General features: G+C 51.8%; 4 protein-coding genes across 4 annotated transcripts; 1 reads left to right on the top strand and 3 right to left on the bottom strand.

Moving 5' to 3' along the window:
- Positions 1-392: 392 nt before the first annotated feature.
- On the top strand, positions 393-1,122 carry MIND_00987400 (Avidin family protein; the record flags this gene model as incomplete). The annotated part of the gene is made up of 2 exons (XM_037366479.1): positions 393-574; positions 621-1,122. The coding sequence occupies 2 exons, from the start codon at positions 393-395 to the stop codon at positions 1,120-1,122; spliced, it is 684 nt and encodes a 227-aa protein (XP_037217891.1).
- A 4,435-nt stretch (positions 1,123-5,557) lies between these two features.
- On the bottom strand, positions 5,558-6,391 carry MIND_00987500 (Streptavidin; the record flags this gene model as incomplete). Its single annotated transcript, XM_037366480.1, has 3 exons — positions 5,558-6,046; positions 6,091-6,191; positions 6,235-6,391. The coding sequence occupies 3 exons, from the start codon at positions 6,389-6,391 to the stop codon at positions 5,558-5,560; spliced, it is 747 nt and encodes a 248-aa protein (XP_037217892.1).
- Positions 6,392-7,855: 1,464 nt separating this feature from the next.
- MIND_00987600 (Structural origins of high-affinity biotin binding To Streptavidin) lies at positions 7,856-8,359 on the bottom strand (the record flags this gene model as incomplete). Its single annotated transcript, XM_037366481.1, has 1 exon — positions 7,856-8,359. One exon carries the CDS (start codon positions 8,357-8,359, stop codon positions 7,856-7,858), a length of 504 nt encoding a protein of 167 aa, XP_037217893.1.
- Positions 8,360-20,737: 12,378 nt separating this feature from the next.
- Positions 20,738-22,000, bottom strand: MIND_00987700 (putative zinc finger protein; the record flags this gene model as incomplete). The annotated part of the gene is made up of 2 exons (XM_037366482.1): positions 21,926-22,000; positions 20,738-21,874 (listed from the first exon to the last, which is right to left on the bottom strand). Exons 1-2 carry the CDS (start codon positions 21,926-21,928, stop codon positions 20,738-20,740), a joined length of 1,140 nt encoding a protein of 379 aa, XP_037217894.1. The 5' UTR covers positions 21,929-22,000.
- Positions 22,001-23,427: the final 1,427 nt, after the last annotated feature.

A 23,427-nucleotide genomic window follows, 5' to 3' on the forward strand; every position in this document is an offset into this window, starting at 1 on the left:
TCGCGGATGGTGTCAGGTGGGACTGGCTTTGCGGGTCGATGGGAAGTCGATGGCTGGCAGCCAGAGTACGGCAGATGCCGAACGAGGAAAGGTGCGTCGCGCGGGTTCTCTGCATTGAATGTCCAGCTAACTTCGTTCTGCCGGTGCCAGCAGTTTATTGACTGCGAATGAATGGATGAATGGATGCGCTCCATGCGCACCCAGGGTCGGGGATGAAGCCCGCGCGGTTCTGGTTCTGCGGCCCCTGCGAGTTCTCTTCTGCGACGTCGACAGCGATTCTTCCGAGGGGCAATGATCGTGATGGCCCGGGCCCTCGGGGCGACAGCTTCTGCTGCATCTGAGCGTTCGTGCCTCGCACGTCGATGGCTGCAGCGTGCGTGACCAGCCGCTGAATGGCGCCGCTCGCGCGGTCTGTCCGGCGTGGGGGTATTCTTAGCGCCTGCTGCCGTACCGCCGCGGCAACCACTGAGCGTCGTCGTCAGGTGTGCGTCACCGTGCTTCTGCTGGCTCCGCGATATATATACGGGCTGGCAGCAGATCGCTGCCCCAACTTCTCGCCCCAGCTCCCTCCCAAGTGCGTAGCCTCCCCGCCAGACGGCCCGCGTCTAACCGCTCCACAGACAACTGCGAGTAATGAGCGTCGGCGCCGCCTTCGACTTCACCCGCCTCACGCGGGTCTGGTTCAACGAGCTCGCGTCGGTGATGAACCTCACCGCGAACGCCGCGGGCGGGCTGAGCGGGACGTACAACTCGGCGGTCGGCACGGCGGAGGACGAGTACGTGCTCACTGGTCGCTTCGACACGACGCCGCCCAGCGGCACGGGCGTCGCGCTCGGCTGGGTCGTCGCGTACAAGAACAGCCTGCTCGACGCGCACTCGACCGCCGCGTGGAGCGGCCAGTTCTACGCGGGCGCAACGGAGCTGGAGGACATCATTCTGACACAGTGGTTATTGACGACGAGCACGACGCCCGCGAACAACTGGGAGAGCACGAATGTGAACACGGACACGTTCATGCCCGTGGTGCCGACAACCGCGGAGGTGCAGAAGGCGCAGGCGCGCGGGGCGGGGTCGCCCACCGCGCAGCAGATCGTCGCCAAGAACGCAAAGCGCGGGGAGTAGGCAGGAAGCGGAACAAAAGCGTGTTGAGCTTCTTCCGAATAAATGTACTTGTCTGTTATGTTGTGTGTTAGTAAGTACCTCCTGGGTACTGGACCTTGGCGCATAGGAACGAGCACATGGATATACACAAACTGCACGATATCGTGTAAACTGAGAGTTACCAGAAAATCATATACATTGTTTTTCTGTACTACTTAAGCACTTCAAGTTCATTTTTTTACTACATGGAGATTATACAACTATGCCTGTATCGTTATAGATATTATCTATGATGCATAATAAGTACAGTCGCATTGATATGAGAGATAATAAGTAATATCATGGAATATTATTTTGTTCAGAAATACGATATCTAATAGCCGATCCGAGCTTGGTCCAGCCCTCAATTACAGGAGTTCCTGTTTGTAAGGACAATATGAAATTTTTTGCGCTTTTTGTCTGTAGTGTGTCCCAATAAGGAAATCAGCTGTTTCTATTCACCTATTCATTTCTTGCACCGATACCGAGTTCCTTTCGCTTCCAGGCATTCTTACAAACTAAATAACGCTCTTGGGCAACAGGAAAATCAGTCTCGACATGAAACAATGTGCCTTACGTCACCCGTAGGTGTAAGATTTAGCCTGGGCTCTAGGAATAGCTAGAATAGCGGTAGCCTAAAACTCTAGGAAGACTTTTCCCAGCCAAGAAAGACTTTAGAAATAGGTTATTAATACATCAAATTGATAGATATGATGCTAAAAATACTTTATATAGTAATGCTAACTCCTTTTCTTCAGGCCAATGACCCGGTATATAGTGGGGAAGGCCTGTGTCCAGAAGTATCCTAATTGGGACTAAAATGATGTAGCTTGACACAGTGATCAAAACTACTGATGGCCATCAAAAAATCGTTCCACATCAATAATATATATCAAGGACTACAATCCCCATCAAAATTAAGGCAATATAGAGGCAGAAAATAAATAAATAAAGAATAATATCATAGTAATTGCACTGCTAGAACATAGGGACTAGGAATACCTAGATTTCTAGGCTACCGCTATTCTAGCTATTCCTAGAGCTGTTTAGGCTAAATATTACCACTACAGCTCCTTACATCTCTGGGAATCTGGCTGGGCAAGAGATGACATTTGCTTGGCACTGAGCGTGTCTGCGACTAGTCTCTTCCGTTGGCGGCGTATCTTTGAGGAATGGGGTACACCGTGCAAACCTCCTTCGACTCTGATGGGACGGGATCACATTGTTTCAATGGCTGTTCTGACCGCGGTCCGCAATACGCAATATCTTCAAGAATGACCCCACTGTGATGCTCCATGAGCTTCAGTTTCACTTCACAATCCATCATGATCTCCCTATCTCTATCTCTGCCCTTCAAACAACTCTGGAGCGTGCTGGCCTGACTCGCAAGGTCCTCCGAAAGCTGGCCAAGGAGCGTGATGAAGCTCGACGCACAGATTTCAAGAATTTGATTCAGAACCCAGATTATTTCTCGGGCACTGGTCTTGAGTTTGTTGCAGTTGATGAGTCAAGCAAAGACGAGCGAACATTGTCGCGGCGCTATGGACGGTCTCCATCTGGAAAACCTGCCGAGTCAGCAGAAGTCTTCATCCGCAGTCAGCGATACACATTGACAGCTGCAATGAGCACCTCAGGCTATATTGCAACACGGATTGTAGAGGGTTCTATGAATGCATCCGAGTTTTTTGATTTCATCGTCGAAGATGTCGTGCGTTACTCTATTATTTTATCTTGCAACAACTCTAACCTGTCTCCAGCTTCCTGAGATGAAGTCTTATCCAGAGGCTCAGAGTGTCCTTGTGCTTGATAACTGCAGAATTCACCACACAGAAGCTCTGAAAGAAGTGCTGAATGACAATGGTACGAGACCTGGTATTCAAGTATCTATACTGTAGTATTTTATTCAATTCGGCACCCCGAATTGGGTGTGACATCGGCGCCGAAATGAAATTTTCGGCGTCCGGCGGCTCCGAGTGTGACCGCCGAAAATTTTCGGCATATTACGGTGCGGCCCGCAGGGCCGCGCCACCCAAAAATGGTAAATCAGCCAAGGGAATTCGGCATCTGGGCTGTGGGGTGTGACCGCCGAAAAAATTTCGGCATTTTGAGGCCGGTGTGACGCGTGACTGCCGAACTGAATAAAATGCTACAGTACTTACTCCCAGTGGACTCTAGGGGTTATGATTCTGTTTCTTCCTCCCTACTCTCCAGATTTGAACCTAATTGAAGAGTCCTTTTCAACATCTGCGTTGGCTGAACAATATACTATTTGTGCTGATTGTACTATCCGATAGGGAAAAGCTATCTACGCGCCAACAGCCGAATGATTGCTACCGAACCAGATCCATTTGATGCTCTTCACAAATCAACTGCATGCATCACTCCAGAGAAGGCGACTGCTTGGTTTAGACATGCAGGCTATATTTGGGACTGAACACTTGTATCAACGTGAATATGCGAGGGCAGACAGTAGACTACAGTTACAACAGCTATGATATACTAGTAAAAACAGTCAATGCATTGGGAATGTATAGAGAGAGGAAAACACTAGTAAAGTCCATGGTCAAACATACCAGCCTTCAAATCGGCTTTGAAGTGAGTATTGGCCTGGTAAACACGCTGCCATGACAATGTTTTGAACCCCGCCACCTCCGCATCTTTGTTGAACTCCGCTGAAATTGCATCCCCGGGACGGAAGTCCGCATCTCCTCAAGACACCGAGCGTCCTTTATATCCAAATTGTAGTGTGCAACAAAATCATCGACCGTAACATTATGAGGCTTGATTGGCGATGGTGGGAGAGGTTAAGTCGATGGTGTGTTCAGTGTATTCAGGGGAAACCCAAATGGGAGCCGACGGCCGCTTTGTGTCATCATTGTAAGAAGAAGAAGTTCAGGGAGAGAAGCTGAGGTTGGGAATGTAGAGACGGGAGTCGAGGGAGAGTGTGGTACAGCATGCTGGGTTTCAAAGGTCGATTTCCGGATCGTAAGTTTCTGACTATCATCGAAAAAGCGGCTGTCAAATGGCGGTGTGTGGATATCGGTTATCTTATCAGCCTAGAGACAGACAGGTCAGTGCTGAACAAATACTTAATGTCAATACACAATAGCCTTGGCCCACACATTGATGCGTGTTGTTGTGAGGTCGAAATAATGGTCATGGTCTTTGTCATGATATATACGTTTCTTCGGATCGATATGCAGAATATTGCCCTCCTGATATGTCGCAAGGAGCTGTGTCTTCTCATCAATAATAGCGGCATTGAATGTGCGCTAATTTTCTATAATCAGTTGGATGATAGAGAGAAAAGGCAACATACTGCTTGGGCTTGGACAGAGTCACTCAGAAAATCTGCTTGCAGTTTGTCATAGTCAAATGTTGCCTCCACCTTATCTTCTCCTGTATCCCAATGCTATCAAAGCTATAAGCAAGGATGACGGTCAGCAGCACAAAAGATGATACCAAATTCTCCGCTGGCTTTGTTGGTGGCGGCATAAAAACATGTACAACACGTTCCCCTGCCAGTGGCTTCAGTTGGATGACTTTGATGAGCAACGCCGTGAACGCGGGTTTGTCAGGTGTGGGCCGTGTGGCCTCGAGTTCGGGGACAACAAGATTAGTGGGAGGACAAGGGAGAATGGCAGCCATGCTGGATAGGAATTCGTTGAATGTCAAGTGAGATGTGAACTTGAAAGGGCCTCTTTTCAGATACTCTATTACTGTCTTCCGGCTGCGAGTCCCTCCCGAACGTGAAGCGGCAGCAGGTGGCTTCTGAACATGCGCCCAACCAATAATTGTGACCTCAGAGAGGTCTGCGGGGACAATATCCTCCTCAATTTTCTTCGCCTTCTTCTTTGGTGGTGGGCTGATGTCCGATTCACGGTCAGAGTCAGAGTCAGAGTCGATAGAGATTGTGTTGGAAGAATGTTTGGATGTGGTAGCTTTGGCAGTAGTTGTGGCAGTGGCTCTCTTCGATGGTGGCTTAGTCTTCTTCTTCTTCTTCTTTTTGCCCTTCTCCTGGGGTGGTGGAACCATGTCTTCAGTGTAATGGTAGGGAATGACTCGGAATCGATTATGGCCTGCATTTGCTTGGAGTCTAGAAAGAACGAGTGATAGTGACGCACCTCCTGAGAGCTCAAGCATAGAGTAACCAATCATCTGTAGGTCGGTTTCACCAGCTGGCATGGACAAGCCAGCATCGAGCTCGTCTTGCTGCATGATGACAAAGCAAGAGAGGTGCAATTTCCTTATTGGGACACACTACAGAAGAAAAGCGCAAAAAGTTTCATATTGTCATTACAAACAGGAACTCCTGTGATGAAAAGATTTTATATGTTCTCGGTTCCGGAAAGACAAGTAATACAATGACCCATGTTAGTTAGTACTTGGTTAGTACTACTAGTACTTAATCATATTTTTACAACACACGACTCCGCTTGGCGACTATCTGCTCGGGATGCGGGAGCGCGCGGCCCTCCATGGTGGCACGCTTCACCTGCGCGGCCGTCGGCTCTTGATGCTTGAACAGGTCCGTCCCGACCTGGGTGCTCTCCCAGTTATCCGCCGGCGCCGTGCTGGTGGTCAACAGCCACTGCGTCAATATGATATCCTCCAATTCACTGGCCCCGGCGTAGAACTGGCCGCTCCACCCGGCCGCGGAGTGCGCGTCGAGCTCGTTGTTCTTCCACGCGACGATCCAGCCGAGCGCGACGCCCTCGCCCGTGGGCGGGGTCGTGTCGTAGCGCCCGGTGAGCACGTAGTTGTCCTGCGCGTTGCCGACCGCGGAGTTGTACGACCCGCTCAGCCCGCCGCGCCCGTCCGCCTTGAGGTGCATCACGGACGCGAGCTCGTTGTGCCACGTGCCGGTCAGGCGCGTGAAGTTGAACGCGGAGGAAACGCTCATGGGCTGCGGAATGTGATACGAGGGTAGTATGGATGAAAAGACCGCACCTTCGATTGATTGGTGGGGAGTTTGGTTGGTTTGGGTGGTGAAGGGTCCACTGGAGCGGCCCCGGCAGAGTTGTGCTGTTTATATACCCCAAGAATGGCCGCTCAGCATCCAGAGCGCACGAAAAACGTCGAAATCTGACGCACGACTGGCGACAAGCTGCAACTTGAACGGCCGGCGCAAAAACTTTATTATCTTCTGCCGGTCTTCCATTCCGCCCGTCCGTGCACTTCCTAAGATGAATGATGCTTCGTTTCGTTGCGACCAGGCACCGATAGACGTGTTATGGATGCCCCACGCCATGCCAGTGGGGTGTGTAAGATCGACGTTGTGATGGCTTTGGAATGATAGCGTTGGCCAGCGCGGGGCGGCAGGGACAGTACTTAGTCCACCACCGAAGATGGGAGCGCCGATGCCCGTGCGTGGGACAGAAATGGATGGTGGTCGTCAGGAACAAGAAGCGGGTAAACGATCAGCCGGTGGTTGATGTGAGTGGCACGTAACAGATACTTAGGTGATGCGGCTGACGTCACGGCTGACGTGGCACCTTTTCTTCTTCTTCTGCTCTTCTCAGATGGGCCCAGCTCACGGGCCTTTCGGCGGCGACGGCGCTGCTTGCACTCTGAATCAAGATTCATTCGCGGTTAAACAACAACTTAAGGAGCGCATCGCTCACTGTCTCACGCGGCCCACATCCAGCCTCCAACGGCGTGTGTCAGTGCCTGCATCTTCCGGACTAGTACTGACTACCCTCAGGCCCTTGAACACGGAGCGATCTCCTACCCGCTCGCCGTTCGGCGCTCCGCTGGCTTCCGAGGACGTCTGTGCCCACCATCTTCCGACGGTCTCCAGGACATCGCCCTTCTCAGACTTGTTGGCGTGGTATAGCTCGTTATGTCGCACTTCAATCGTTCCCAACTGCTCCTCTTCGGCATAGATATCGATCTCCATGCTCTTCACTACTAGGTGGTCCGTCATCCAGAGCACTTTGTGCTGCAGCATCGGCGGCGGATGGAATACCGGGGGCAGTTGTTCTCCTTCTATTGTGGACTTGTCGACTCGGATTCGTTCAAGACATTCCGCGAGCCAACCCAGCGGATCGGGCGACAGGGCTTCAAAGGGAGGCACATATTTGAAGTCTACGGTGTCGATGAGCGCGAAAACATCGCGGACTCGAGACTCGGCCACTTCCGGCTGCTTTGAGCCAAGGGTACTGGCATATGCGCACAGATCGAAGACAAGCGGGTCACATAGCTCGTCGACCTCAGGATCCAGCGCGGGATGGAGTCTCGACTGCTCCCCCGCGTCATGGCCTTGCGATTCGGACGCGAATTCGGACCCTTCGTATTCCCATGTCCAGCATTCCATGGCACCCAGTCGCCCACTCACCCCTGGGTTCACTAGCTCCTCCAAAGCCGGGGCCGGGTCTGTCGGTGACGTTCGCCCCAACTCTTGCGGATCGACCTGCGAGTAATTCTTGCGACTGTCCATCCCGACTTTCCTGGGGGAACGTGGTAGAGAGGCCCTCGTTTTTATAGCTTCCTGGTGTGGACGTGCCACGCGTCGGATGACTCTGAAAGGCTATGCCGTTGATGGCAGAAGCGTCTATGGGCTTCGGTGAGATTCTTGCCGGCCTTGCCGGCAGCATGACTCGGATTTGATCCTTGCCAGTGGCCGCTCCTTGACGAAAAGCACTCATCAACTCAGCTAAAAGGAACTTCATTGTGGACTTGGTAGGACTGCACTATTACCGACAATACACGATATCTAGTCAAGATCGTTCAAGCTGCTTCTCTTGGCGACGATCTGTTCCGGAGTGGGCGACGCAAACCGCGCGACGACAGGCCCCTCGCTAGCGCTGCGCCCCGAAACAGCGGCCTTCGGCTTGAACAGGTCCGTGCCAACATTAGTGCTCTCCCAGTTGTTGGCGGGCGTGGTGCTGCTGGTGAGGAGCCACTGCGTGAGGATGGTGTCCTGGAGGTGGCTGGCCCCGGCGTAGAACTGGCCGCTCCAGCCCGTTGCCGAGTGCGCGTCGAGCTTCTTGTTCTTCCACGCGACGACCCAGCCGAGCGCGACGCCCTCGCCCGCGGGCGGGGTCGTGTCGAAGCGCCCCGTGACGATGTACTCGTCCTCGGCCGTGCCGACCGCCGAGTTGTACGTCCCGGTGAGCCCGCCGGTCTTGTCCGCGTGGAGGACGAGCACGGAGGAGAGCTCGTTGATCCACGTGCCAGAGAGCCGCGTGAAGTTGAAGGCTGCGGTGCCGATGCTCATAGTGGTTGCTAGGTGCTCGGTCAGAATTGAACGGGGAGCGGGAGGAGAAGGAAGACGAGAAGCGCACTTTAGACAGGGCAATAAGCACTAGTGGACGGGCGTGTGTATGCCCCCGCTTTATATACCCTGACGACTGGCAAGTGCCGAGCGCCGCGCGGGACTGACGCCAGACTGACGGCAGATGGCAGTGGGGCGAGCTAAGATGGCTGCCCGCGCGCCGCGGCGTAGAGCATACCGCGGGAGCTGATGCCCCGCATAGAGACGCGCTGACGGGGTGTAATTTGAGCGTTGAATGATGCAAGAGCACGGGACGCCTCCGCGCGTCGGATTCGAGGCACGACTGCCACCTGGTGAATACCCATGAGCGCTAATGAAAGCCAGTTCGACGGATCCGTTCCTTCATTCCCCAGGAACAGCAATGGAAACTAGCCTGGCAGATGCCATCATGCCAGCGCGTCTGTTCAGTCTGTGTGAGCGAAATCGAAGCCGCGGGGAAATACCGGGCGGCCCCGATGGTGTGTTTCCTGGGGAGAGCAGAATGGAGGACCAACATGGTCGTTGAGAGGGTCGCCAGCCAGCGTGAGCGTGCCACGTCACCGCTCGTCGTGGCAGCGGGAAGAAAAGAAGACTTCCATTTTGGGACGAGTGACATGTCACACACCTACCGGACCCGGGCCGATGGCCGCTTACGTGGCACTCACGACTTGTCTTCTCCCACCACGTTCTACCTCCGAATATGAGCACTCGCGGCCTCTAACGATGATGTACAGGCCGGCCTTCGCACCCTCCAGAAGGCCCTGCCCTCGACACCGCTGGCCACGGGTGGGGACAAAGTGGGGGACAAAGTGGGGACACATGCTACGAGCCACGTTGCAGCGAGGGCTTCCATATGGTGCGCCTTCTTCTGAATTTCATTCCGGTATCTCTTTTTAAACAATACATATAATCTATACATGTGTAGGAAAACCTTCTATGTTTTTAGTTTTGTCAAAAACTCTTTGTTGGTACCAAAATAAAATGAAATTGTAAATAATCACCTTAAGTTTGAGTACCTATAGTAGTTGAAGGAAACATAGACTTATGCAGGGCAAACTGTTACCTGTTAAGTAAGCTCCATCCCTACACCCCTGATCAATATCTAAGTCGCAGATTCATCCTTCACAGACTTTATCTGCACAAACTATAACTGATTGAAAATTGACATATATGGTCAGTTTCTTGTTGTATAACCTTAGAAATAAGGTGGTCAACTCTTAACACATATATCTTCACTCAAAATAACAGAGCATAATTCTTAGACCACTGGTTGCCTTACTGTGTGGATTGTGGCTGCCATCAAACCTTGTTGATTCAATCATTTCTTGAACATAGGCCAATATTGCAACAAGCAGAACATGTCTCCCACTCTAAGATGCTATCCATCAACCCTCATGGGCAATATTCCACACAAGTCTGAGTTTCTACTGTGTCAGATAGGCTGTAAATTGTTGGGTGAACTCGGTGTCAATGAGATCACATCAATATAGATTGAGATGCTGTGCACATCAAGCCACGTGTCCGTGGCCCTTATCTACTCACCGTTTTGCCTCACCATTGTGCGAAAATGCCTCACCGTCGAAAGGCGAGTATATATATATATAAAACAATGCCGGGCTGTGTGGGTGCCGGGCTGTGAAGCTGGGGGCTGAGTTGAGACGTGCTAGGTCGTTTTGTCGAGAACGGGGGGCCACGACGTTGGCAATGTTTCATCAAGAGAGACTTGTCAGGTGATTTCCCGTCTTATGTCAACAGTCGATGTTTGCACTTCCTTGCCAATAAACTCGCCAGCGTTATTCCTTGGATCACTCTGAATGAAGCTCGACAAGGAAATAAAGCAGCTCTGTTCCCTGGCAGTCCGTTCACGCCGTGATGCTAGCATCATCCCGGGGTATTGTGGGTGGATCAGCCAGGCATATTCATTACAATACCTCCTGCAGCTTCAAACTTTCAAGATCGCCTGAAGGCGACTTATGCCTGGGTCTCGGATAGACCACTCAAAGGGCAAGTCATAGGCATCGGGAGTGCTCTCGGAACCTCTATGGGGCTCAACAAGGAAGCATGTAAAGTAGATAAATATTAAAACAGAGGACAATCGTAGAGGTTCTATGAATTTTTTTCGAAATCCGAAAGAGCACCGAGTAAGGCCCGTCACGAGGTGCGATTGAGGATTGAGAAAAAAGAAGCCTAAATGTTTGTCGCAGTCGACTGTTGATGATTCTCCAGAGTGTCTCGATTGCACACATTCAATCGGTCACCCAGTGAGGCTGGTTTTCTGTATGATGCCATGAAGCTCACTGGTAGCAAGTGCAATGGCAGTTGGCTAAGGGGGGTCCAACGGGAGTTTAAAAGCAAATTTTTTTTTCTTTGTTTGAAACAAAGAAATCTTTGTCTTTCTTTCCACTCCCGTTGGGGCTCCCATTAGCAAACTGCCTTTGGGTTTGCACCCAGTGTGAAGCGGTATTCAGGGAAGCCGATTCCGAGATTTTTCCAGGCATCATCCAGCTCACTCCATATCGGGTGAAGGTCTATTTCATCCCAGATAGGGTTGTGGGTGACTTTGAGGACATGCAGTTCGGCACCTCCAGTCTGATCAGGGGTTCTACACTATGTTTAATAGGGTCAACCCAAAGTGATCACTCCTGACACTTGTTCCTAATAGGTGTAATGTATGAATCACCATAGATAATAGATAATATGTGACTAGACAGGGCTGGGGCTACGCCCCAGCTCTGAATATGACTTGAATAACTTGAAAGTGAATTTCTAAATCTAAAGAAATCCCACTAATTACTGGCACAATAACCCTCTTAAATATTTGGTCTACCAATATCCACATAGATTGCAATTTAAGTCTGTAAATTTCATATACCTAGTTATTCATTTGTGGACAAATTGACAATACTTAGTACACACTCAGGTATTAGCATGGGAAATAACTCTAGATATAATGTTTTTAGGGTACTGGGTGTAAGATATCATGTACAGCTTTGTATCCCAATTAGGATTGGTCCTATTTTACAGCTTTCATTACCAATTCGGGGCCTCAACAGCACTGATCCCAAAAATGGAAATGTGGAGCAAATGAATTGCTGGGGCCAGCGCCAAACATGTACATACATTCACACGACATCTGCTTAATATAAGAGTAATAACATTTATCAGAAGTAGGGCTAACTCAGACTAAGATTAGTACTATGACTGAGTACATGGACTAAGAAAATAGCTGTGATCATCCACCTTACTATATTTGAATATTCTGGGCCTATAATATAGTATAGTCATAATATAATATAATATACTCAAACATAATCATATTCAAGTGATCCACCAAGGGCATAATATATTCATAATATTCTGAATATATTCAATATTTAATCAACCATAATATAATTCTGGCCGGCACTACCTCCACAGCTGATGTTGGTCAGCTTTGGATTGAGCACGGTTGGGCGTTCAATGTCGTACTGGATCTCGTCAAAGACGTTCTGGAGCCAACGTCCTGGGTAGCCTCGTGCTCTTAAGCGTTCGCCGAACTTTACTGCAATAGTGAGGTAGTCGGTTCTGCGTGAGCAGATCCGTATGTAACGAATCAGCTCACCCTTGATCCAGGCGCGTTTGGATTCGGGTTAGTGGCTAGATAACCAGGGGATATAGAGGTACGCATTCAGTTCCTTCTGGTGCACACTAGTGACTATCCTGAATTGTGGGACAGACACTGGTTCCCTCTCGTCAGGTTTGAGGGAAACCTGGATGTCCAGGAAGGGAACCTGAAGTCAGGATGCATGCCATTCCAATTTCATGTTTGCGGGAGTCGGTAAGTCAATCCTGTTACCCATGTATCTATCACTCACTTTTCACAGGATGATCCACTCCGGGTGCAGCATCACCGTGATTCCTTTCTGTCAGAACTGCTCTACCAAGAAGGGCGAGGCAAGCAGCAATCCTCCGCTTGCGGCGTCTGTCAGAAGGAGCCGGGTCAGTATCGATGCCAAGACTGCTTAGCTGGTAGTAGTCTGCCGGGCCGGGCTTTGAGCCCAAAGCCCGGCCCAGCCCGCGTCGGGCAGCCCGAGCCCGGCCCGGATCAGGGCTCGGGCTTAGTCGGGCCTGAGGCTTGGGCCTGGTGGACTTGACTTCTGTGGCTGTTTGACCAGCGGAACACCAACTCAGCAGCTTCTTCGATCTGGCCTGTATCCTGCAACAACAATAAATCCACGCACCGCTGCTACCATCAATGTTTGCGTCACTTTCACCTCAGCTTCTTGGAGTCCAAATGCAGCGTTTATGACTACTATTATTTGCTTGCACGTCAAACCGATAATATGGGACTACTTGCGATCCGGGTATGCCATGTGTTATTGACAATCAGACGGTTAATTGTCGCATCAGGATCAGTATGACGAGTTCCTTCGAATGACAAAGCAATGGCGCAACCTCCAAATGCTCAAGCGCGCGGGCCGCGGAAACTCCTCGACTGGTGTTGCAGGCACCCAACCAGGGGAGTGCGCACTTCTTTGCCCTGCATGCCCTCAACCAGGGAAAAACCTTCCCGCTGATTGGGACAAAGCTCCCGAGGATCAACGTAGTATGATATGAGTGCATGGACGATCGGCATGATTAATTTTTTCCAGGTTTTTATTTGTGTTGTTCTTGGCTATCGATGCAAATTTCCGCTTGAAATGGAAAGATGTATCATCTGAACAAAAAGACCCTGGACTGGGTCATGGTTGGGCATTCTATTGTGAGGTTGAAGAGTACATGTCCCATGTCAAGAAGCATTGGAACGATTGGCAGCCAGTGTGTGTTTGATGTCATAAAGATTTTCCCACTAACCGGCATTAGAAAAGTCGCTGTGTTGCCCACGATGCAGTCGATAAGCCGGATCGTGAAGCCCGCGGGACCGCATCATCGGGAATTGGGGCGGTGGACTGCGCAAGGCACAACATGAAACGGCCATTGAGTGTTGGTGATTTACAGCTTGGTGAACGGTGTGTTTGTTGCCGTACTGCAATGCGCACACTAGGGGCATGAGATACGGCGTGGCTGGCTCGTACCTACCGCATAACAGCGGCGTACCTCCCAAGTGGCCACAGTATGAAAGAAAAATGATGTCATGCCTCATGGCTGGAGTTCGGTTATCCGGTTGGACTAACTGCCGACTTTCACATGCGGTATGTATGGGTGGCCGTGACATGCGGCTGTGCATCCCTCTTGACTCTTGACGGCAATGACCATTGACAACATGACTCGGACGACGTGAAACCACTGGCAATGGCCACGGAAGGAATTGAATTGTCATGAGTACGATTGGGCCAATGGGCATCTGGAACAAGGGCAAGAGATGTACTGGGAAAATACTGTGGTACATAAAGCGGGGCAAACTTAAGAAGTGTGTCGCAGTTCCTCCCCACTGAAATACTCACGCAGATCGATAGTGCGACACACGGGGAGCTGGAGCGAGCGCGAAAGGTGATGAGGACATACTGGCCACCGAGAACGAATGTAAACCAAGTTGTAGGGACCCACCAATCGACAATTTTCATCCCAAACAACAGTCTGTGAGAACGAACGACGCTTGCAGGGCGGATGGCAGTCAAAACCTGCCGCCCGGGCCCAATTGTCGTGTGCGGAGGAGGAGGAGGAGAAGATCGATCGGCCATCGGGATGTGACCTGATGCACCTCCCCGATCGGCGATCTCCTTCTCCTCTCCCCGGCTCGCTCAACCGTCCCGCCAACCGCCAACACCAACACCAGGCACAAGCGGCCTCTATCCGCCTGCCCTGGCCATCCCCGCTGCCGCAAATGGCAAGCCGACTACTGGGTGCTAAGGTGCTAAGTCTAACTATGGCCGTCTCGCTCGACTAACACGTCTCACACGATCTCCTGCATCCCGGGACCCGCCGAATCGAGTCTGCAAAGGCCAAATTGGTCAGCGATCTGGGCGACAGCGACAAGTACAGCCTACGTGGGACGGTCTGGGCGAGCGAGGGGCATTGGCGCTGAGGCGGAGGGCGGTTCTGACCGCTGGAACAAGGTCAGTGTGTTAAACGGGCAAAGTAATGAGAAACTGACCTTGTTTCTCAATGTTGAAGCCAGCGGGCAGCGGTTTTGGCGTTGCTGAAGGAAACAGACAATGGGCTGGAGCTGTGGAAAAGGATAACGCACGTCTGGGACGAGGTAAGCACGGTCAACGACGTCCTTGACGATAAACTGACCATTTGAGCAGTGAATGGGTTCGGCCTGTCACAATCTCAGTTTGGGCAACGCCCGGACTGAGGTTATCCCAGCATTTGAATCGAATGGAGGCGAGCGCAAGGGTTGCTCCGACCAGCGGGAGCATCTGGTGCAATCTCAGTTCGATGACCAAAATCACAAAGCTGTCAGGGGAACCTCCCTTTCGGCCCGGAGACGCGTCCGATTCCGGTCCGATTCCAGTTCCGACTCCGGTCCAGCCCTCCATCTCGCCCGCACAATCACCGATCCGTCAATGCCCTCCCAACGGTCGCCCTGGGACCTCGCCTGCGACGCCGCCCAAGCCTTCTGTGCCCGACAGCGGCAGCTACGGACAAGCAGTATATAGTCAGCTCCCTAGCAGGCGGACCCTTAGAGTTTCTTCTCTTTGGATCCTCCCCTGCTAGGTCAGCTTCATTTGTATTTGCTTACCAATGTTCATTCTTTGGATCCTCCCCTGCTAGGACCTTGATCTCAGGCCTCCGGAGTTGCCCTTACAAAAGCCTAAAGATTATTGGCCTTGGCACGTAATATTGCTGACCCTTCGGATCAATTCGGCTGAATCTTCGCAGGAACAACGTTGCTCAAGAAAATCAAAGAGGCCGCGCCATTGGTAATTGAAACCAAGCAGGCTTATATTGACTTGGAAAGCAACTTCGAACGTGCATCTATTGCTCGATGGACGGTAATGATGGAGCAATGGGAGTCTGGTGCATCGCGGCAAGCAAATCCATATCGCAACCCATTTGAAAGTGAGGGAAAAGATACATTCTTGGCAGGCGTGCATCATACGCTGGCGGAAGAAGCTGCCGCACAGGGAGGCGGTTGGAGCGGAGTCTGCTGGGGCGGTCCGGGAAGATATGCATGTCACCGAGTTGATTGCCGGCGGTCTTCAGCTCAAGGAGCAACAGTGAGTGTCACGAGCGGCAAATGTGATCCACTAACAGCCAGCAGGCGCACACTCTCAGCTGATATGCGGGCAATGGGTGATCGGCAGCGCACCTCACTGGTGGAGCGTGCGAGCAAGCTTCGTCTGAAAGTTCTTGCTTAGGCTGATATTCAGGTGCAGTTCTTCCCTATAGTTGATCAGCTACGGCAACAAGAGGACGAGGCACGAGCAGACATTGCTGCGTCGCAAAGTCAGGCAATCCCAGGCCTTGGCGTGGCCGACATTAAGTTGTGGCTACCTTCGGCAATTCATTCTCGCGCAGGGAGCAATCATATGACCCGCGACGGTTGTACGGAGGAGATTATGACGTACAAGTTTCGTCTCCGGATTGGACAAGCTAATGAAGCCCTGGACACCGTCCGCCGTCTTCTTTTGATCCGAACTCACCTGTACAATCAAAAGGACCGATATGCCCGAGGTGTCAAGGCAAATACCCGATCAAACACAAAGATTGCATCGACAGTGGAACAAATCCGTCGGGCTGCTGCCATGTACCAAGCAGCCTGGAATGCTTTGCGAGTACTTGGCAAGGAGATGCTCACCGACAGGCACAGCAACAGCGTGATTTAAGAGGCATGTTTACTCATATGTGGGCCGCTCTGCCAGCAAACTTGGTGTTAATGGCCTGTGTCAAATTATTCACCTTTATTCTGTTAATGGCCTGTGTCAAATTATTCACCTTTATTCACCCATACATGTTGGACTTAGCGAAAAAATGACCTTGGACTTTGGAGATATTCACCCCCATCTCCACCAATTATTCACCACTTAGGCAAAAATGAAAAGACTGGCTGTTATCAGTGCCAACCCGCTGGGTTGCCACTGATAATGTACAGTGGTGTCGAGCGTGGAACACGTCGAACGGTGGAAACTTGCTGGAACGGCCATCCGGGCCATCTTTGACCGGTCGGACATCGGCCGACACGTGACACGACCGGGCCGGGGCCGGCCGAGCCAGAAACACAAAACTAGCCAATGGCGGACGCGTTTCGGCTCGAACGGCGTCGCGGGTGGTTCAAACACACACCCAAACGCAGGGAGGTGGATAAAACGCAAGGTGAAACCAAACGTGTGAGGTGCGACGCGTCGCAAGTGGGCGAAATATTACAGTGAAACAGCACGTGACCGTGGCCGGGGCGGCCAGGGCCATCAAAATTAGATAAGCGAGTAGTATATATTGAGCCCGAGTTTGTGCTAGATACCTCAGAATTCAATGCACCCCCATAGCGGTTGTCTTGCTCCCCATAGTGGAAAGGTCTTTGACATTGACGACGACGACGACGAACACTGTGATTACGTGATCCGAACACAAGAACGCTACCCGACGACACCGAGACTACCTGAGAACGCCGAAACTATCGCCAATTTGTCTGATATACTGGAACTATTGTCAAATTTTGGACATTGAAGTGCCAGGTTGATGTGAAGACATAAAGATGGGGAAACTATGCTCAGATGTGCTTCCCTTTATGGAACGTCGCCCTCTTTGGATGGAGCGACCCATATTGGAGTTGTTTATGCCATTTATGGTGTGGCAACTGATGCTCTTGATGCTAGCTGTTCTACTCTCAAGGATGAAGACAACACAAGGGACAGGTAATGTATCTACTTTCATTAACAACATACCAGCTGTGACTGTGACTGTGACTGTGACCACTACCATTTTGGGTTTTGGTGTTGGTTTTGGGTTGGGACCATTGTGGAGTGGGTTGTTGTTGTGGGGATGTTTGGCCACAAGAGGCATACTCTGTATGTCATATTTGTCCTATCCTACATCAACACCTCCTTCCTCTCCACCCAACCTAACATCTTCACTACCACCACCACCACCACCACCACCAGCTTACAAACTATCAACATCATCACTGTCATCAGTGATCCCATCACACACACACCACCTCAACTTAGTCATCATCATCTTGCTGCAATGGGTTGCAGCATGGATATACTTTCTATGGAGCCCCGAACACACAGACCTTGATTTAGGTGTTTTGGTTGTTTGTGGAGTTGTTTCTGCATTCACCATTGCTCTCATGTCACGCCTTTCAGCAGGATTAAGTTGCAGGTGCAGGTGCAGGATAAACAGGTGCAGGTGCGGTTAAATTGCAGGTTACCAACATTGCAGGTGCAGGGGAGTCGAGCCATATTGCTCCTCCATCAATACAATCACATAACTCTTTGTTTTTGTTCATTGCAATTGAAAGCAAACCCAAACAATTAACAACAATTCTTTGAAGTAAACTTTAAATTCGCTAGTTGTTTCCTGCAACTCAAAACCCCGAACTCACACACACACAATAGTCAGGATTTGGTAAGCTAGCTGGTCACACTTGGCTAGCATCACGTAGGTAGTATATAGGATGTAGGTAGAAGGAATATGATAAGTAATATCTCCGAAGAGACTGGAGAAGACAAAAATTCATGTATGAATGCATAAGCACATTATACATAGATGGAAATGTGCCTGGCTTGGCCACAGGCTACATGAAGCACCCCCAGCCCTGAGCGTACTGAGGCGACTCCAGGGAATGGACGACGCTCACCTGAGGCGCTCCCAGCCACAAGAGCGCAACAAGGCAGCTCTGGGCGGGAGACCAAACTCGAGGCAGCCTGCGGCCAGCACGACACACGACTGGGTGGGAACCGACGCCAGAAGCGAGCAGCCGGCCCCCTCAAAGGAGCAGCGCTCCAAAGCGAAGTGCGGCCGGCAAACACAAGGCAGCAGCAGGCACCCCACCCGGAGTGCTGCGACAAAGGGAAGGGGGAAGTGGGAGAAGAGAAAGGAAAGGAAGAACAGGATGATAGAAGCGCACCACAACCCTAGGAAAACTCAGGGACAGCTGTCTTCAGCCTAAGAGGAGGCTCCAGCAGTGCTTGAGGTGACAGAGACCCAAGAGTTGGTGAGCTTGATGCAAGACCAGATAGTGCTGCCAGTAAGCAAGAAAAGGAAATGTCTCAAGGACAAGGAGGGGAAGGTGTCACAAGGACAAAGAAGGGGATGTGTCACGAGGACAAAGGAAAGGGAGGTGTCTCAAGGACAAAGAAGGGGAAGTGTCTCAAGGACAAGAAAGGGGAAGTGTCACAAGGACAAAAGAGAAGAAAAGTGTTAAAATGTCACAAGGACTGGTCTCAAGGACCAAGAAATGAAGAAGGAACAGAAGCAATGTAAAGAAGGAAATAAAATGTCACAAGGACATGTCTCAAGGACAGAGAGAAAGAGAAAGGAGTCACAAGGACTCAGGAGAGGGAGATGTAACCTAGACAGAGGGTAGAGAACCAGAGAACGCGCGAAAAGGCTTGAAGGCGAGGCTAGATGGTGGTGCCGAGCTAAGGATGAATGGGAGTGACCTGTGTGACATATCAACTGATGGCCGCCGCCGAGTGCTCTCCAGCTAGCTTATCTCTCGCTAACCGCGGCTCGTTCCTCGCCCTGGCTAGCTGCCAATTTGGTTAGACTTTGATTGATCATTGATCTGCTCTACTGCTCATTTTCTAAAGTGTATTACCGGAATCGAAGTTTTCGGCTAGGCAATGGCACAGGTAAGCCATACCCGCATGGGTACACGGGTTTTACCCCCGTGGGCACGGGTATGGATTGGAAAATTCTTACCCGCCGACCCATGGGTACATGACTCATGGGTAGATCAGATAAGATATGCCATATCAATTGTTCACCGCATGCAAGCAAGATCATGTCCGCATCCAAGCAAAAGCACTTCAGCAGCATCTATAAAGCTCAAGCAAAAATGTTAAACTAGGAAAAATATCAGTCTTTTGGGTTTAGAATTGACAATACCCATGAGTAAAACCCATACCCATGGGTATGGGTATGGGTATGGGTATGGGTATGGTGGCTGTGCAGGTATGAGTATGAGTAAGGCTCTGGATACCCAGGGGTTTACTCATGCCATTGCCTACCAGCAATGATGTTTGGGGTCCGCCAGTAGGGCTTGGCACCGTAGGTACCATACATGGTACAGGGCCTTTTACAGGCAATATGGACCTTACGGCGTACGGACAAGGCACTGGCCGGCCTTACCGTACGGTACGGTGTACGGGATACGGACATCTACGTCGGGTAGACCGGCCGCGTATCACGGCCTCAGCAATGCCAAGCCTGTGTTTTCGACCGGATTGACCGTTTCCAGGCGGACACCAGTCATCAATTACAAATCCGTGGCCCAGGGAGCTGGAACAGTGGCCCAGTGATCCCATCACCATATCAGCCCCCACATACGGAAACCTGGCAATCCTGTCCAGTTTAGGGTGCTGTGAGTAATGCAAAAAGCATTACTCACACCGGTTTCGAAACCAGTTTCAAAACACCCCCCGTTTCGAAACAGTTTCGAAACCGGCCGGCCGGGGAGGCCTGCTGACAGTCGGCAGCTGGGGACGGGCCCGGGTATGATAATTCTGAGGAGTATGCCATGGGCCAAGGCCAGCTGGTGGCCGAGACGGCTCCACTGCCGCGGGAACTCACCTGCTTGGCCTTCGGTAGGTGATCGCAGGTGATATTCTGAAGGGATCAAGCCCCGGCAGTCAGGCCCGGGCCGCCCGGAGGATCACATGTCGGTTTCGAAACCAGGTCGGCTGGCCATCGATTTCAAAACTAACACGTGTTTCAAAACCGGTTTTGAAACTGTTTTGAAACCACCATTACTCACAGCACCCTAGTCCAGTTGATCCTGTAGAGAGTTTCTTCTGCTGTAAGGGCAACCCTGGAGGCCTGAGATCAAGGTTCATCAATGCACCTAATTGAGGCGGTGATGCGATCATCGGAGTCGGAATCAGAATCGGGGCGATTCCGGCGGGCCGAAAGGGTGGTTCCCCTGACAGATGCTACCAGATGCAAATTTCTTTTTCCTGATGAACAGGCCTTGGTTGGTCCGGAAAGCCACTTTCCACTCATCACTTTCTTTCATCTGGACGTTGTTGAAGTCCCAACAAATGTTGAGTTTGGTGAAGTAACAAGCACAGTTGAGCCAGTTGATGAGATTTTTGATCAGTGGAAGGGGGTACCGGTCCTTGATAGTCATTGCATTCACACTCACTAGTGCAGACTATTACCAGGATGCAGGCCGCTACAACTTGACATCAACTTGCAAAAACAAAGTTCAGGACTATTTGCAGTAGCATTGGTAGCCGGACATTTGTCCCTATACTACGAGAAGTGCGGGTTATCGTGATCTACTATTTGTTGCAGATTCAGATTTATCACCAGCTGCTCAATAGCCGTCTTCATATCCTCGCAATTCCAAGCGTCACATTGCATGCTCTCGACGTGTGCCCAGAGACCACTCAGCGTGGTGAACCGGCGCTCACACTCAGGGGCGCGACAGATGAATGTCGTCGCCCCATGCCGGGGACTTTTAAGGTGCTGTTCGAGCGCGGAGCGTGAAGGGAACTCCGTGAAGCAGATAGGGCAAGGCAGGCCGTCGTGGTTGCTTGCTGGGTCTTTAAGATCAAGTAAGGCGAGCTTGAAGTCAGGATAATCCCCGCGGACCGCGCGTGGTTGGACTGTAATCATAGACCGAATGTCGTGCGTGCTGATCCAATCGATGATGGACTCGAGATTTGCACCAGACACACAGCCGCCGGACTCGAGGTGCGCTACCGCGGCCGGGCGGGTGGCGAAAGACTGATGGCACCATGGACACATGATGGCATAGCCGCTCAATTTATCGTCTAGATGATCTTGGAGCGCTTCGGCAGAGTCAAAGAGCTCGCTGCAGGGCACACAATAGTAGGGATGGACTGTGGACAGTGATTCAATGTAATGCTCGTGCAGCGCTTCCTCGTCCTTGAATGCCTCCTGGCAGGGACTCGGATCGCAGTGTGCGCAGCGGAAGTCATCATCTCGACGGAAGTCATCATCTACTCGATGCCAGTGGTCTTGGAGCGCTTGAGCAGAGAAAAATATTTGGCGACACGGAACGCAATAGTAGGGATGGACTGTGGACAGTGATTCGATGTAATGCTTGTGCAGCGCTTCCTCGTCCTCGAAAGCCTCCCTGCAGGGATCACAGTGGAAGTGTGTGTTTTTCATGTGCGACCACCCAACAAGAGAAGCCTTATTTTCGAGGTCCGAGTACTTGTCGCAAAATCTGCAGTATGCATGTGCGACGCTTTGGTGTTTGCGCAGCCCCGTCCGGGTTCGGCAGTCGATGTCACATTTTGCGCAGAAGAAATCGAAAGTTTCCCCGCGCATATGACTCGCAAGCGCGGCGTAAGTCTTGAAGTACTTGCCACAGCAATCGCAGCCGCCGTGGATACGATTCAAGTTGGCTTTCTTCGTCACCTTCAAGATGGTGGTCAGCTGGTGGTCGGCACCGGAAAGCACAAGGCGCACCATTTCAGTGGGCGATGTACATGAGGTCGGACTCCTAGGTGGTGGTGGTGGTGGTCTGCCAGCAAGCAAGGCGTGTTACAGGTGTCACAGCGACGTAACACGCCTCGCACAAACCTCGTGGCGACTCTTCTTCTTTCCCAGGTCCCATGGTCGTCATGGGGCAGCCTCACGTACGCCTGTCGTCGACGACAACCTAGTTCGGCTGAAGTTTCCTGCCTTTCTCGCCTTCTGAGTCCGCAACTTCCCTCCAGAGTACGGGCACCCAGAGCGGATCTCGCGACTGGCGCGACGACCCATCGATGAATCCAGGGCCCCGGTCATCGGCTGGCCAACACGCCGAGCGCCTAAAGGCTGTGCAACACGCCGTCGCAGTGTGGCGCCTGACGTGTAATCCAGGGCCAGTCCTGCCCCACGATCCACGGCAGCCAAAAGGTAATCGAGTTTAATCGCGTTCGAGTATACTTATACTTTCACAGCTGCATTGCGTGTGTGCATCGCCGTCCGCCCATCGACAGACTTCAGGCTGCCCGAATGGAGCGCATAGCTCCGCCGAGCTGGTATTCGATGTGCCATAACCGCTGTCGCCGCCGCTGGCCGGTAGTAAGTGTGCAACGCCATGCCTTATGCTCCGACCCAGCTGCGTCCCTGTCCATCTACCTTATCCCAATCGTATCCATCGATGGCGATGGGGCCGCCAAACCTAAATCTCCAGCTACTCGCTATTTTCTGCGTGCGCCGCCCTCGAGGCACACTTTTGCCTCGATAGAGCGCTGCTGTTGCACCCACCACCGCAATCCTGCACTTTTCTTGTCGAATGGCTGCCGGTGACTCCGATGCTGGGCGACGACGCGGCGTTTAACGCAGTGCCAGCGCTATAAATGGCACTCGGTTGCGGAGACGGGGATGCTTTAAAGATGGGCTCCGTAGTCTCCGCTTTCCAGACACAGATTTAGCTGCTCTACCCTCCCGATGGCCTCCAATCATGCACCTGCAGGCCCTAGCAGCGGCCCATATCCCTCGACATCGCGGCGCCAGCGTCGCCGCGAAATTGTTGGTGAGTTCCAGTTCGCTGCTGCCTCCCCGCTTCCACCTGACAAACACGGCAGACGACCGCGAGGAAACCAAGTTCGTCCCGAGCCCGCCCCGTTCCCATACGCCCCATCCTCGAGGCAGCGAATTCGACACAGCGAAAATGGGCCGCGAGCTCGTTCGCCCGCTCACCGCACCAGGCACCGCACCAGGCCATCGTCTGCCTCGGCCAGCCACAACCAGCGGTATATATCGGCCCTGATGATTGTTTCCCCCACTGAGCGTTATCAGGCCAGCGTTCCCGCCATCCAGGTAAATGCTATTCAATCGGGGGTGCAATGGGGTTGTTGAAGCAAGTTGGTAGCGGATATGCACGGCGCAGGACATCGATCGCCGAGCCCAGATGCTAACGCCGGTCGCCCAGCTTCGCACCGCGACTACGAGCAATACAGAGCCCAGACTCCGTGTATGTC

This window comes from Mycena indigotica, assembly GCF_014461135.1.
Source record: "Mycena indigotica strain 171206Taipei chromosome Unknown Mind.scaff0008, whole genome shotgun sequence".
Lineage (NCBI taxonomy): Eukaryota > Fungi > Basidiomycota > Agaricomycetes > Agaricales > Mycenaceae > Mycena > Mycena indigotica.